The following is a 16,277-nucleotide window of genomic DNA, read 5'->3' on the forward strand; positions in this document are numbered from 1 at the left end:
CTATGCTGAGAGCGAGGAAGCGCTCTACTGCTTACGCCATGGTTTGGCGTATCTTTGCAGCGTGGTGTGAAGCAGGCTCACTTTCTCCCTTCACTGCTCCAATTTCTTCAGTGTTGGCGTTCCTGCAAGAAGGTCTGGACAAAGGCCTGTCGCTCAGTTCCCAGAAAGTTCAGGTAGCGGCTCTGGCTTGCTTCAGGGGCCGCCTGAAGGGTGCTTCCCTGGCTTCGCAGCCAGATGTGGTGCGCTTTCTCAAGGGAGTTAATCACCTGCACCCTCCTCTGCACTCAGTGGTGCCTGCGTGGAATCTCAACCTGGTGCTAAGAGCATTGCAGAAGCCGCCTTTTGAACCCTTGTCGAGGGCATCTCTGAAAGACCTGACGTTGAAAGCAATCTTTTTGGTGGCTACCTCTTCAGCCAGAAGAGTTTCCGAGCTCCAGGCACTCTCATGTCGAGAGCTTTTTCTGCAGTTCACTGAGGCAGGAGTGACTATTCGCACAGTGCCTTCCTTCCTGCCCAAGATTGTTTTTCGCTTCCATGTGATTCAGCAGCTCTGTCTCCCTTCCTTTTGTAGGGAGGTCTACCCAGAGGAATACTCTGCTCTCAATTTCTGGATGTGAGACGAGTCATCATCAGATACTTGGAAGTGACCAATGATTTCCGGAAATCGGATCATCTGTTTGTCCTGTTTACAGGTCCTCGTAAGGGTCTGCAGGATTCTAAGCCTACAGTGGCAAGATGGGCAAGGAAGCCATTGCAGCGGCTTAGGTGGCCGCGGGGAAGGCCCATACCTTTGCCAGGCATTACCGCTTGACTGTGGCTGCTCGGGCGGAGGCCCGGTTTGGAGCTTCAGTGTTGCGGTCAGGGATTTCTATGTCCCGCCCTGGGTGAGTACTGCTTCGGTACATCCCACCAGTCTATGGATTGATCAGCTTGATGATATGGAAGGTAAAATTATGTATCATACCTGATAATTTTCTTTCCATTAATCATAGCTGATCAATCCATAGCCCCTCCCAGATATCTGTACTGTTTATATTCTGGTTGAATTTTAGGTTCAAGTTTAGCCTTCAGTTACTTCAGGAGGACTTCGTGTTCAAGTTCTTCTTTCACTTGGATTCTTCAAGAGTTGAGACGAGTTTGTGTTACAGTGAGCTGCTGCATTCCTCTCCCCTCCGTTTTACGGGGCTGGATTGAGATTTAAATTCTGCCGGCACTCCCTCCCGCTTCGTGCGGCTGTAGGGCAGCTTTGTACCCCTCCCGCTTCGGCGGTGTTAGGGTCAGTCAGCTCCTCCCGCGGTTGCGGTTGCAGGATAAGCCAGATCCCCCCGCATCGGCGGGTGTGGTGTCCCTCCCCCGCTCCGCGGGGATGAGCTGGACGGATTCCCCTCCCCCACTTGTGTGGGGATGAGCTGGGTTAATTCCCCTCCCCCATTTTGGCGGTGGTGAGCTGGGCAGAGTGTCCCTTCGTGGGTGTAATTCTCTAAGCGCTGAGTCCTGCGGATGGAGCTTTGATATCGACATACTGAGGAGTTTCCGGCAGCACATGACCACATATAGGGAGGCAAAAGTTTGCTCTCTGTCTCCACCTGCTGGTAGATGGACACAACCCACCAGTCTATGGATTGATCAGCTATGATTAATGGAAAGAAAATTATCAGGTATGATACATAATTTTACCTTAATGTCCGGCTATCACACCCCATCCTCCTTGAAGTAACTATTATTCTACAACTACCAAGTATGAAAATTTTAGGTGTCATTCTAGATGAATCAATCTCTTTCCATCCGCACATTGCTAATGTCATTAAACTTTGTTTTTATAGACTTCACCAGATTTGTTCAATTCGCTCTTTCCTTGACCCGTCAGCAGTAAATATACTTATCCATTGCTTCATCATCAGCAAGCTTGATTATTGTAATTCCTTATACCTTGGTCTCTGAACAACAGGTATTAGGCGCCTACAAACAGTTCAAAATACTGCTATTAAACTCATTACTGGAAAAAAAATTTGATCACAGTACTCCGCTCTTGAAAATAGCCCACTGGCTCCCCCTGTCCCACCGTATCATTTACAAAATCTTACTACTACTAGCTTATAAAATCAATCAGTCAGGAGAATAATCATACCTTTCCCGTATGCTTATCCCTTATTCAAATTCTAGAACTCTACAGTCAGCATTTCATAACCTTCTGATTGTACCGTCATTCCGAGAAATTATCCCCCCCTCCCCCCCAGCATACTAGACAGGCAATCTTCTCAGTTCAAGGTCCTGATCACTGGAACAAATTATCCCTATCTCTTTGACATCAAACATCTCTCCAGACCTTTAAAACAAAACATTCCTTTTTACCAATGCTTTTTCCTAAGCCCCTTGCTGCAGTCCATGTATGTGAGCTTGTCAGGCCAAACGGTCCAGACAACACCCCTCCCATCTTTATCTGTCCAATTAAAATTGTAGTTCCTCCCCTGCCGTCCTCCTTTATTCTCTCACTTCTAATCTCTCAATCTCTTCTATCAAATTTTAGATTGTAAGCCGCCCAAACATGTTTTTTGATGGGTGGGATAGTAAATCCTAAATAAACTTGAAACTTGATGTCCATCTCAATAACAGACTATGGACTTTTCCTCCAGGAATTTGTCCAGACCTTTTTTAACCGCAGATATGCTAACTGCTGTTACTACATCCTCCAACAGCAAGTTCCAGAGCTTAACTATTCTTTAAGTGAAAAAATATTTCCTCCTATTTGTTTTAAAAGTATTTCTTTGTAGGGAGTCATTGTGGCTGCAGCTTGAACAAATGAATGATCATCAGTGGGAACCAACCCCACAGTGTTGCCTCCTGAATAATATAGTGGAGGACACTCAAGTTTCAGTATATCTCTCTGTAAGGCAGGTTTGGTTGCCAAGCGTTGTATCATGCTCTAATGGATTAAGGACCAGGCCTCCACCATCATGCAATGGAGGGAATCAAATGTACAAACTCCTGGAGCGTTATACTGTGGACACAAGTGTGGAGTCCATTTTGGCCACTTTATTGATGAAAGTGCGTTCCACCTTTTTGAATACATTGGAGATGTAGCCTTTTCAGTGAATACTCAGGACTCTATTGCTTTACAGAGTGTGGGGAAACTTGTGTGCATAGATGAGGGGAAGGGGATAGGTTGGGGCAGGGGATGTTGTGGATAGGGATTTGTAAACTATGAAGGAAGGTGGTCCATCAGTGAGGGGGTATTTTTCAAAAAACCTTTTGTTGTTCGTACCTTGTTGATAGAATATTCTGTTCCGTAGCATTGATTGTGCTAATGTTTTTGCTGGTTGCGATCTGTTTATTTGGTGACTTCAATAAAAATATTTAAACTAAAAAAGTATTTCCATGTAATTTCATTGAGTGTCCCCTGTTCTTTATACTTTTTGAAAGAGTGAAAAATCAATTCACTTTTACCCATTCTACACCACTCAGGATTTTATAGACCTCAATCATATCCCCCCTCAGCCGTCTTGTTTTCCAAGCTGAAGAGCTCTAACTTCTTTAGAATTTTCTCATATGAGAGGAGTTCCATCCCCTCTGCATCTGCGCAGAAGTTGATGGGTTGTGCATGTGTGTTAGGAATGCAACAATGACCTGATTGATATAACATAAAACATAATGAACAAAAAAAAATCTAATGATAACATTTCCTTAACATCAATCTTTACAAGTGTAATCATAAAAGAAAAAAAAAAGAGAACATTCTACAGTGCTTGGTAAAATAGTGGAAACTATTATAAACGCCTATCCTAGCTGAGATAACGTTTAATCATCTCTCTGACCTCATGTACAACTTTCTTTAAATCAGTCACCTTATTTTCTAACTCCTCTTACTCTCTTACCTATCTATATGTTCCATCTTTGCTTACATATTGTGTTGACATTGTAAGTAGTATACTGTGCCATATTTTGTATTATTTGAATATTTTTACTGCTGTAATTGTCTATTGCTTATGTTTGATTTATTCTTACTGTACATTGACTTAAATGAATTCTTTCAAAAAGGTGGTAAATCCTAATAAATAAAGAATAAAATTATGGAATACATACATAAACATGGTTTAATGGGACAGAGTCAGCATGGTTTCAGCCAAGGGAAGTCTTGCCTCACCAGTTTGCTTTATTTTTTTGAAGACATGAATAAATATATCGATAAACGTGAGCCGGTTGATGTAGTATTTCTAGATTTTCAGAAAGCTTTTGACAGAGTTCTTCATGAGAGACTTTTGAAAAAATTAAAGCGTCATGGGATATGAGGCAATGTTCTGTTGTGTGTTAGGAATTGGTTATTGGACAGAAATCAGAGGGTAGTGTTAAATGGCCATTTCTCTCAATGGAAGAGGGTGAATAGTGGAGTGCCGCACCAGACACTGCTATAGTTTATCAGACCTTGAAATCTCTGACTTCACCTCATTCCCCTCCCGTTGATCCTTCCATGCTTCCCTCCAGCCAAGAACTCATGGACCACTTTAAAGACAAATTCTCTACTTATCGTAGCACCGTTTATGTCACATAGCCCTACATTGAATTCCCACCTATCATTCAGCACACTCAGTTCATTTCATACTCCATCTGAATCTCAACTAGACAACATAATAAAAGGAATGAAATCCACTACTTCTCCCCATGACCCCATCCCTTCCTCCTTCATCAAACGATCCACTCGAGAGTTAAGCCCCTATATCTCATATATGATTACTTCTTCCCTTCCTTCAGGCATAGGCCCAAGGGCCTGGAAACATGCCATTTTAAGGCCTAAATTAAAAGATTTATCCAAATCGATCTCGGATAAGAGGGAACTATCGCCCCATTGCGAATCTCCCTTTTCTCATTAAAATTGTAGAAACCACTATTCACACACAACTCTAAGATTTCCTTTCAAACACAAACACCCTTCACCCAAAATCAGACAGGATTCAGATTATACCACAGTACCGAAACAGCTGTACTAGGTATCACAAAACACATTCGCCATCAGCTAGATCAAAATAGATCAACTATTTTATTATCACTCGACTTCTCAGTAGCCTTTGATCTGGTCAACCATATAAGAATGTGAAACCAAGCAATTGACTGGTTTGTTTATTTATTTGTGACATTTATATCCCACATTATCCCAAACAAGTTTGAGTTCAATGTGGCTTACAATAAACAGTATAGGGTACATAACAAAGAATAATGCATATGAAAGTATCATTTCTTTCTAATCGCTTATATTCAGTTCAATATCGGGATCAGAATACATGTCATTCACTCTCGATTCAGGAGTCCCACAAGGATCGATTCTCTCCCCGACATTGTTTAATATTTTTTTGGCTCCATTCCTTACACTTGCTCAGGCCCTGGAATTTACAGCATTTGTATACACAAATGACATACAGCTTTTACATCATATCAACCCTGCAAATACCCATATGATTCAATCCTTGTATCGTGATCTAGTACAAATAAACAATTGGCTGCAACAAAATAAGCATATCCTTAACCCAGGAAAATCAAAATGTATCCTGTTCTCCAACTCTTTAAATAGCATCCTCCCACATCCCATTCTCCTTAATTCTACACCTGTTTTACAAGTGCAATCCACTAAAATCCGCAGAATCTATTTAGACGAATCTCTCTCATTCTCCCAACAGATTTAGAGTATAACTAAGAACTGCTTCTACTGGCTGAAACAGATTTGAACCATTCGTCCATTTATTGATCTGCCAGCTGTTAATATTCTTATACACTCCTTTGTGATCAGTAGATTAGACTACTGTAACTCATATGTAGGCCTTAAAACCACTGATGTTAGACGTTTACAGACAATCCAAAACACTGCTATAAAATTAATAACCAGTAAAAAGAAATATGACCATGTTACCCCTCTTCTTAAAGCCGCCCAGTGGCTCCCTAGCCCCACTGTATTATTTATAAAATTCTACAGTTGGTCTATAAGACCCATCACACTGGTGATGAACCGCCCTATCTGTCTCGGATACTAGTTCCATATGCTAACCAGAGACCCCTTCGGTTATCCTCCAAAATTTGCTGATAGTACCATCTTTTTGTGAGATTGTACACAAACATACTAGAAAAAATATTTTTTCTGTACAGGGCCCAGAATATTGAATAGGTTGCCACAGCTGTTTCGCCACCATACTTCTCTTCAAAGTTTCAAAAAGGAGCTTAAGGCCTTCTTGTTTTCAGACACATTCTCCTAAACCTCCATTTATTTACACTTCCATCAACAACCATGGAAGTTGAGCCTGATTGACTGCAGTTTTAATTCTCCTCCCCCTTTTTTTTAACCATCCCCTCTTTCCTATTTGGATATTGTAGTTCTGCCCCCTCTCCCTCCTATGTCCTGTTTTGTCCATGCATATGCATTAAACTGTTTTGATGTAACTTTTAGTGTGTAAGCCACCTAGACATTTGCTCTGATAGGCAGGATAGTAAGCCTTTAATAAAACCTGAAACTTGATCTGGAAATCAGAACAAGTGAGGTGATTAAATTTGCAAATGACACAAAACTATTCAAGGTTGGAAGACCTTAGGAAATTGAAAGACTGGGCACCCAAATGGCAGATGAAATTTAATATGGACAAATGCAAAGTGATGCACATTGGGAAGAACAGTCCAAATCATAGTTACATGATGCTAGGGTCCACCTTGGGGATCAGCACCCAAGAAAAAGATCTAGGTGTCATTGTAGACAATATGCTGAATTTTGGGGCCAGTGTGTGGCAGTATCAAAAAAGCAAACCAACAACACCCCCTCTTCTTTTTAGAGATACTGTTTAAGCTTGCTTAGGAACTGAATACAGTCTCAATATGCTTAGAATGACAGAGGAAAAAGCCTCAACAGACTCCAATTATTACAGTCACAAAACTGTCATTTGTTTAGGAGTGCTAGCTGTCATCACTGGCATAAAAAACTGCCGCATGTAATGTTTCTGCTTATTCATTTATCAATTATTGGGACACTTATCTTATCGTAGATGCCGTGCTGCTCTCTCTGGTCCCCACAGACCTAATAATTGATAAATGAATAAGCAGAAACATTACATGCGGCAGTTTTTTATGCCAGTGATGACAGCTAGCACTCCTAAACAAATGACAGTTTTGTGACTGTAATAATCGAGTCTGTTGAGGCTTTTTCCTCTGTCATTCAAAGCATATTGAGACTGTATTCAGTTCCTAAGCAAGCTTAAACAGTATCTCTGAAAAGAAGAGGGGGTGTTGTTGGTTTGATAGAATTTATTCCTTTTTAAGCTATCAAAAAAGCAAACATTATTTTTAGGAAAGGGATGATAAGACCGAAAATACTATAATGCCTCTATATCGCTCCATAATGCGACCTCACCTTCAGTATTGCATTCAATTCTAGTCTCTTTTTCTCAGAAAAGATATAGTGGAATTAGAAAAGGTTCAAAGAACAGCAACCAAAATGATAAAGGGGTTGGAACTCCTTTCATATGAGGAAAGACTAAAGAGGTTAGGGTTCTTCAGCTTGGAAAAGAGACGGCTAAGGCAAGATATAATATGTAGAACGAGTAGAATTAAATCAATTTTTTTTTACTCTTTCAAAAAGTACAAAGACTAGGGCAGTGGTTCCCAAACCTGATCCTGGAGGCACCCCAGCCAGTCATGTTTTCAGGATACCCACAATGAATATTCATGAGAGCGATTTGTATGCACTGCGTCCATTGCATGCAAATCTATCTCATGAATATTCATTGTGAGTATCCCTAAAATCTGACTTGCTGGAGTGCCTCCAGGACCAGATTTGGGGACTAGGGGACACTCAATGAAGTTACATGGAAATACTTTTAAAACAAATAGGGGGACATACTTTTTCACTCAACGAATAGTTAAGCTCTGGAATTCTTTGAAGAAGGATGTAATAACAGTGGTTAGCGTATCTGGGTTTAAAAAACAGTTTGGATGAGTTCCTGGAGGAAAGGTCCATAGTCTGCTATCAAGACAGACATGGGGAAGCCACTGCTTGCCCTGAGATTGGTGGCATGGAATGTTGCTACTATTTGGGTTTCTGCCAGGCATTTGTGACCTGGATTGGCCACTGTTGGATACTGGGTTTCGATGGAGACTCTAGTAATTTGGAATGTGAGGACAGTGATGGGCAGACTTTTAGGTCTGTGTCCCACAAATGACATGACAGATTTGGATAGGCTGGAATGAGCTTTGACAGCAACTCCAGTAGTTGGAACATAACGACAGAGCCAGGTGGACTTCTATGGTCCATGTCCCTGAAACATCAAAGAAAGACCATGATCAAGTATATAATCTCACGTTCATTGTTGATTTAATCTTGAATTGGTAATGAATATGACTGTTGGGCAGACTGGATGGGACCGGACCGTTCAGGTCTTTATCTGCAGTCACTTACTATGTTTCTATTAGATACCCTACTCTTTTTTTGTGTTTTCCTGTGACTTTTCGTAGTGGTAACTCCATTCCTCTACAGTTGGGTGGTTTTTCCATGTACTAGGTAGTACTACCGCCTTCCCATCTCCAGAAAAGGTTTGTTTGCGGATTAATACCTTTCAAATATTTGAACGTCTGTATCATGTCACCCCTGTTTCTCCTTTCCTCCAGGGTATACATGTTCAGGTCAGCAAGTCTCTCCTCATACGTCTTGTAACACAAATCCCATACCATTCTCGTAGCTTTTCTTTACACCGCTTCAATTCTTTTTACATCCTTAGCAAGATACGGCCTCCAAAACTGAACACAATACTCCAGGCGGGGCCTCACCAACGACTTATACAGCGGCATTAAAACCTCTTTTCTTCTGCTGGTCACACCGCTCTCTATACAGCCTAGCAACCTTCTAGTTACGGCCACCGCCTTGTCACACTGTTTCATTGCCTTCAGATCCTCAGATACTATCACCCCAAGATCCCTCTCCCCGTCCGTACATATCAGACTCTCATCGCCTAACACATACGTCTCCCATGGATTTCTACTCCTTAAGTGCATCACTTTGCATTTCTTCGCATTGAATTTTAATTGCCAAACCTTAGATCATTCTTCTAGCTTCCACAGATCCTTTTTCATGTTTTCCACTCCCTCCCGGGTGTCCACTCTGTTACAAATCTTAGTATCATCCGCAAAAAAGTCAAACTTTACCTTCTAACCCTTCGGCAATGTCACTCACAAATATATTGAACAGAATCAGCCCCCAGCACCGATCCCTGAGGCACTCCACTACTCACCTTTCCCTCATCCGAGCGAATTCCATTAACCACCATCCTCTGACCTGAACATGTATACCCTGGAGGAAAGGAGAAACAGGGATGATATGATACAGACGTTCAACTATTTGAAAGGTATTAATCCGCAAATGAACCTTTTCCAGAGATGGGAAGGCGGTAGAACTAGAGGGCATGAAATGAGATTGAAGGGGGGCAGAATCAAGAAAAATGTCAGGAAGTATATTTTCATGGAGTGGTGGATACTTGTAATGCCCTCCCACAGGAGGTGGTGGAGATGAAAACGATAACGGAATTCAAACATGCGTGGGATAAGCATAAAGGAATCCTGTTCAGAAGGAATGGATCCTCAGAAGCTTAGCCGAGATTGGGTGGCAGAGCCGGTGGTGGGAGGCGGGGCTGGTGGTTTGGAGGTGGGGCTAGTGCTGGGCAAGACTTCTACAGTCTGTGCCCTGAAAATGGCAGTTACAAATCAAGGTAAGGTATACACAAAAAGTAGCACATATGAGTTTATCTTGTTGGGCAGACTGGATGGACCGTGCAGGTCTTTTTCTGCCGTCATCTACTATGTTACTATGTAGGTGTATGTCTTCTGAATAATGATTGAACAAGCATGGTCAGGGGGCTAATGAACAGATTGAAGAAGAAGCCAGCACTGTTCGCTGTGGGACCCTATGGGTTAAAGGGGACTGCAGGAACTGAAAATTGGCAGACCCTGAAAATAACTTTAATTACAGGAAACACGGGATAAGAGAACTTAATGAAAGATCTAAAGAAACAATAATGGCTAACTTACCTGAACCAGGAATATCTGTATGTCATGCATAAGAGCAGTCAACAAGATTTCAGTACTATGTTTCTTTCTAAATGAAACTACACAATTGAAGCAATACCGCCTTTTATGCAATCTTAAGTAAAAAGGGCATTTTAGAGACAGGCCTATCAATTTCAGAGGTTGTTTTTTTTTTGTTTTTTTTTTAATAAGTGGTTGAATTAGTGCCTGCTTCCATTGGAGAGTGACACTAGGCCTGAATAAAGGCTGGCATTTAAAATCCTCTAGAGGGCAGGTATGAGACACAGTTCTGGATCTTTCACAAAAACAGATGGGGAGTGAGTTAAGAATCAAACTACCTAAACAAACAGGAAGGAAAATGATCTCTCCTCCTTTGTCAAGAAGCTGTCAAATTATGGCACTGGGCCATCTATTATAGACAAGCCTAAGAGCTGCTTTTCTGGCAAGCTGGGGAAACATTCTAACAGACAGATTGAGACATCAGTTGGGCCCACACAAATTGTACCTGAATTAGATTGTGGTGAACAACATCTTTCTTGGAAGCTTCTAAGGTAGATCTGTTCACAGTACAACAGAACAGAAAGGTACTAGCTTTCTGCTCCAGGAGGAGGTCAGAAGGCAGGTTAGTGTTTGCCGTGCATAGGAAATTCTTTTTGACAGAGAGGGTGATTGATACCTGGAGTGCCCTCCCGAGGAAGTGGTAGAGATCAAAACAGTGATGGAATTCAAAAAGGCATGGGATTAACACAGAAGATCTCTATTTAGAAAATGTAATTAATAGAAATAAAACAAAACATAGCTGTCATCTTATTTTCTTTTCTATGTTTTGTTTTATTTCTATTTATTACCTTTAAAAGTGGACTAACATAGCTACCACATCACTTTATTTATTAAATGGACAGTATTAAAAAAAACAATCACCCTTAAATGGCTACATGTGTGTGGATGTGTGAGTGACACTCGGATGGCAACTCCAGTGTAAAGAAAAGTCGGTGCCAGGCAGACTTTGTAAGTCTATGTTCTAGCCGGAACCGAGGACATTGGTAGGCAGGCTTTTTATGGTCTGAGTCCCGCAAGTGACAAGACAGATTTGGATAGGCTGGAATGGGCTTGGACTGCAACTCCAGTAATTGGAATATAAGGACTGAGCTGGGTGGACTTCTACAATCTGTGTCCCAGAAACACCAATGAAAGACCATGATCAAATATCTTGTTCATTGTTGATTTAATCAGGAATTGATAATGAATATGACTACTGGGCAGACTGGATGGACTGTTCAGGTCTTTTATCAGCCATCATCTCTCTATATAAAAGGCAACACCAATGTTCTATGAAGCCTCCAGCCGGAAGTGTGAAGGGGGCGAGATATCCGGTTTCCCTATGAGTGTCTGCCCCGCCCTCTCTGTAACACAGTCAGTGAAGGAAAACAGCAGAGCACGAAATCAAATCGCTGGCTCTGTAACAGTGAAGGATTCAGAGGGGGGAGGGGACAGCAAAGCACGAAATCAAATCGCTGGCTCTGTAACAGTGAAGGACTCAGAGGGGGGAGGGGAGAGAGGCCAGAGGGCAGGGACACACACACTCCCACATGCACACAGAAGAAAACATTGCTAGCCCCCCGTTTCATTTGCATCAGAAACGGGGCTTTTTTACTAGTTTACTATGTTACTGGGGAGGAGGATTTGTGCAGCCGGTTTTCATCATCTCCATTTCCACACTCCCCTAAACACGTGCGCCCAAAGTCAGTCAACCATGGTAGTCAGCAGACTCACACATGATGCCAGCTTCCTTTGAGCTAATTAATTCAACTTCATTTGTATTGACTTTTAGGGGGGTAATATTTTTAAGTGATTTGTTTTTCATGTGCAAAGCCTGCTTTAGATACTGAAAAGTTTTTTTTGTTTTAAATATAATGTGTGACTGCATACATGTGCAAAAAAATTATGTACGAATTTTTATGCAATCTACATGTAGATATTCTCAGCTGAGCAGAGGCATAGTTGCTGTGTATGTGCATATTTTATAAAAGAACCCACCACAAAATGTTTCATGACAAAATACTGCGACTTCTACTCTATAAAGAGAAGTACCATCAGAAAAACTTAAGACCCATATAGCAATGTGTTTCAGCTGGAGGGTTTTGGGCTGTTGTTTTCAATCATAGACAATTCTAGCGTTACCAACTGCCATTTTCTTTTTCTCTAGAACACCAGATGGCCAGGCCCATTTTCCATGTGTCTTCACTGGTGTTTGTGCCATGCCAAGTTTCATCCCATTCCTTTAAATTTTTTGAGAACTATTTTGCTCCTAGACAGATGTACAGACAAACAGTCTTGATCCCTTTTGTATAATTCTTTCCAACTTCCATTGGGTTGAAAGGACAAATAGCATGACACCTATCCTGCATGATCAGTTTCTAGTTCTAATGAAGTAATCTGTGTTGAGCTACCTAAAATGGTCTTTGCAAGAAATTTAGAGAAATAGCTGGGAAATGGCTGAAAAAAGAATTTCAAAACTAATAACTGAATATTAAAATGTTTAATTGACAGAGAGGAGGGCACTCCTAACTGCAGCATAATATATATATATATATATATATATATATATATATATATATATATATATATATATATATATATATATATGTGTGTGTGTGTGTGTGTGTGTATATATATATATATATAGAGAGAGAGATAAAATCCAGTAATATGCAAGAGTACAATAATATTAGTATCCATTTTTTTTGTCTCCTTTAGGTAGTGGTGACCTTGGCTGACCCCAATGTGACAGCTCCTTCCAGTACGATAGGACTGACAAATATCACTGTGACGCCAATCACCACACCTGCCACAAACCAGTTTGCTGGCCTTCAGCCCATCACAGTTGGCCACCTCACAACACCAGACCGTCAGCTACAGCTCGACAGCTCCATCCTTACAGTGACCTTTGACACAGTCACTGGAAGCACTGTGCTGCACAACCGGCCAAGTGACATCCCCATCACATCTGCAGGCACAACAGAACAAGAGGTAGCAGCCAATCCCCAGTCTGTGGCCCACTTTATCAACCTGACCACCTTAGTGAACTCAATTGCACCGTTGGGGAGCCAGATCACAGAGCAGCCTCTATCATGGAGAGCGGTGCCACAGACAGAGGTACTACAGCCCGCACAGCCATCAGCACAGCCACAGCCAGTCCAACCAGAGGTTCAGGCAAAAGAACAGCAGCAGCAGATGTATAGCTATTAGACATATTGATCATGGCTGGAATACCTAAAGTTTACCTTAAAAGGGGGACCTCATCCAGTAAAGGTCAAAACGCCATTCTTTTAAGATGGGGACGTTTGTTTTTTGTTTTTGTTTAGAAATTCTTCAGTTGATTTTTATTTTTCCTGCAAAATCTGGAATCAGTTATGATGTCATATACCCTGGTATCTGATTGGCCTTTGCATTTTGAGCAGCACTGGCCAGTCAGATGGTAATATGGATGGTGTGAGTGGTGACAGACTTTCAGTGCGCCAAGGAGAGGATCACTAAGAACTTACGTATTTTGCTCTAGGTCTGTATTGTGCCATACACATTGGGTACAGTTTTGTTTGGAAAGTTTTTTTTAATAATGGGATGGGGAGAGAAGAAAATGGCTGGAAACTGCCATTATTAGTTAGACTCCAAATGAAGATGAAACAGTAGCATAAGCTAAAACTGACTAGCAAAAGCAGCAGTAGTATCTGGAAGGGTTTGAGGATTCCAAATCTGTTAGCAGAAAGGCAACCCCCTTACCACACACACATACACAATCTGCACCCCATTAAGTAAAAGCTTATCCACATTAATCACTGTCATTGTGAGGGAGGAAGTCAGGACATGAGCACTGTTGGGTCAAGTGTATTACACTGTATTTTCCACTCTGGCCTAAATATCTTGCTGAGACAAGGGATGCTGCCTAATGACATCAAAGCTCTAGGAGACAATATATTTTACTACACAACCAGTTTAGACTTGTCCCCGCTAGCTGAATCAATCGTTCTGTTCTTGACTTTCTCACAATTACAAGAAATACATTGTCAAATATAATTTTGCAAGATCTAGTACAAATATGGTCATCATTGCAGTTCTTAAAATTTTCTCAGCCATAGCACTCTTTTTGTATTATGGAAAATGAATTTATGAGCCAGAACTAAAGGCAGCAACCTCCTGGTTTAGAATAAGAGCACCTGCTACAGGTTTAGCTCTAGAACAGTGGTTCTCAAACTGTGGATTGGGACCCCAAAGGCAGTCACAGAATTCCCACCTTAGATCATGAGCTTATCTATACCAGTCAAAAAAGAAATGCCATGATCTGCTCACAGAGATGGAGCTATGATGTCAGCTGCTGCTACTCCTACAGCCCCAGTCTCCCACTGAGCCCATTCCAGGATCCTGTCGACCTACTTGCGCTGAATGAGGGGTTGAGATTGCTGTAGTTTCATTGGCCCTTGGAAGCCAATAAGACATGCAATTAACCTGTGCAGACCCAACCAAGGGGAGGACTGGCCTGGAGTAGAGACAGTGAGTAGGACAGCAGGAAGAAAGCCCCGGTTTCTTGACCTTCCCACCCCCTGCCAGTCAGGGAAATGATACAGGTGCCAAAACTGATTTAGGAGCTTGGAAGAAAAAAAACAATAAAGAGAAAAGGAAGGAAAATGAGACTGTAGTGGAGATGAAAAAGAATATAATGGACTGGAGACCTCAAGGACCAGACAGTGGGGCACCCCACACACCCAACCCTTCCCCACCCCACCGTCCTCCACTTTCACACACGTGCCTACACACAATTCACTTGGACATCTCACCCGCCTACCTGCACACATTCCACGCTCATTTATACACATACACATAGTAGCATGTGAAAGGGGGTAGGGGCAGAAAATTCCTTTCATCATCATCTGGGATCACATTAATTTTAGCAATAGGGAGTGTAATTTCTAGTTTCTAATGACAAAGCAGCCAGATGAGTATAGAGGCCTTGGGATGTTACAGATTCAAGGGATGAAAGCAGAGAATGAAAAATGACAATCCTAGATCACTCTGGGATGGAACAGGGAGAGCTTAATTAGAATCAGTCTTAATCACAACTTTCCCAGGGGGAATGGTCCCTGTTTGTAATATCCTGTTCCAACCTCAGCACAGCCACTGGAGGAACAAATTTAAGACAAGGGTATGCAAGTATCCTGTTAGAATATCTGGTGAACCACCCATCACACACCCTAAAATCTTTCTGACCTTCATGGTAAGTGAAAGGTCTTGCTCATGTGCTGTCTGATACTGAAATATAGAACTTTGGGGAAATGGGGGAGAGAATTTGATTAAAGCTTTAGAAATCTGGTGGCAAGTGGCAACCCTGACAGCTGATTGGGGTCACCTGTTTGTAATCACTCAAACCATCAGATTTCTGATACTTCAAGATACCAATTCATTAGTCACTAGTAACTCAGAAAAACCAGTGAGTGACCTAGTATTTTTATTATCTAGATGAACTCAAAGAAACTTTTGCTTTCAGTTTAACAGGTTGCTGGCCAACAACATCTATAAATAATGGCCATTTGGCAGCCATCAAGCCTCAGAACACTAATACAAAAATGAAGTATCCCCATGTGAAAATGGTCAAATATTTTCCAAGAAAAATGAGTTGATTATGTTCAGTAGTACCTGAAGAGGGTAAGCAATCAAGTGCTTCAGTGACCTTTTGCTTTCACAGCTTTGTCTAATTGGGTTGACTTTGAGCAAGCTGTTATGACTATGGAATAAAACCACAGTGTGTTCAAGTTGTATGCGCTGTAGATTATTATTTTTAACAAAGTAGCTGAGCTGTGTTTTTATTTGCTGTCAGGCATAGCTCCTGCATAATAGTATAAGAGCCTTATAAATTACTAAACTGGGTCATACCAAAGATACATGTAGCCCAGCATCTTGTCTTGGATTGTGGCAAAAAGCCATAAGGGCACAGACAGGGTTGTCTGTCTTTGTTGCACCCTCTGAGGCTAATATTCCTAAGCATTTATGTAGTCAGTGATGGTGGTGCCAGCCACCTAAGTGCTTTTTAAAAGAAACATTTCAGAGGGCTGAATGGATCATTTTGAATGTATATGTAAGGAGAGGGGGGGTTCCTTTTGTTCAGGGCAATCCATTAGCTGTATCACACCCCAGGGTGCCACAGAACATTTATTTTATCCTGGTCCTCTCCTCTCTTCATTCAT

General features: G+C 41.6%; 1 protein-coding gene across 3 annotated transcripts in view; it reads left to right on the plus strand.

Moving 5' to 3' along the window:
* Positions 1-15,849, plus strand: part of PRDM15 (PR/SET domain 15) — a 391,258-nt gene extending 375,409 nt beyond the window's left edge. For all 3 annotated transcript variants that reach the window (XM_030203815.1, XM_030203817.1, XM_030203816.1), the window contains one exon: positions 12,799-15,849. In XM_030203815.1, coding sequence (XP_030059675.1) covers positions 12,799-13,290 — 492 coding nt within the window. In that variant the 3' untranslated portion in view covers positions 13,291-15,849. The remainder of the gene's footprint in view (positions 1-12,798) is intronic.
* The last annotated feature ends 428 nt before the right edge of the window (positions 15,850-16,277 follow it).

Source organism: Microcaecilia unicolor, chromosome 5 (assembly GCF_901765095.1).
Source record: "Microcaecilia unicolor chromosome 5, aMicUni1.1, whole genome shotgun sequence".
Taxonomy (NCBI): Eukaryota; Metazoa; Chordata; class Amphibia; order Gymnophiona; family Siphonopidae; genus Microcaecilia; species Microcaecilia unicolor.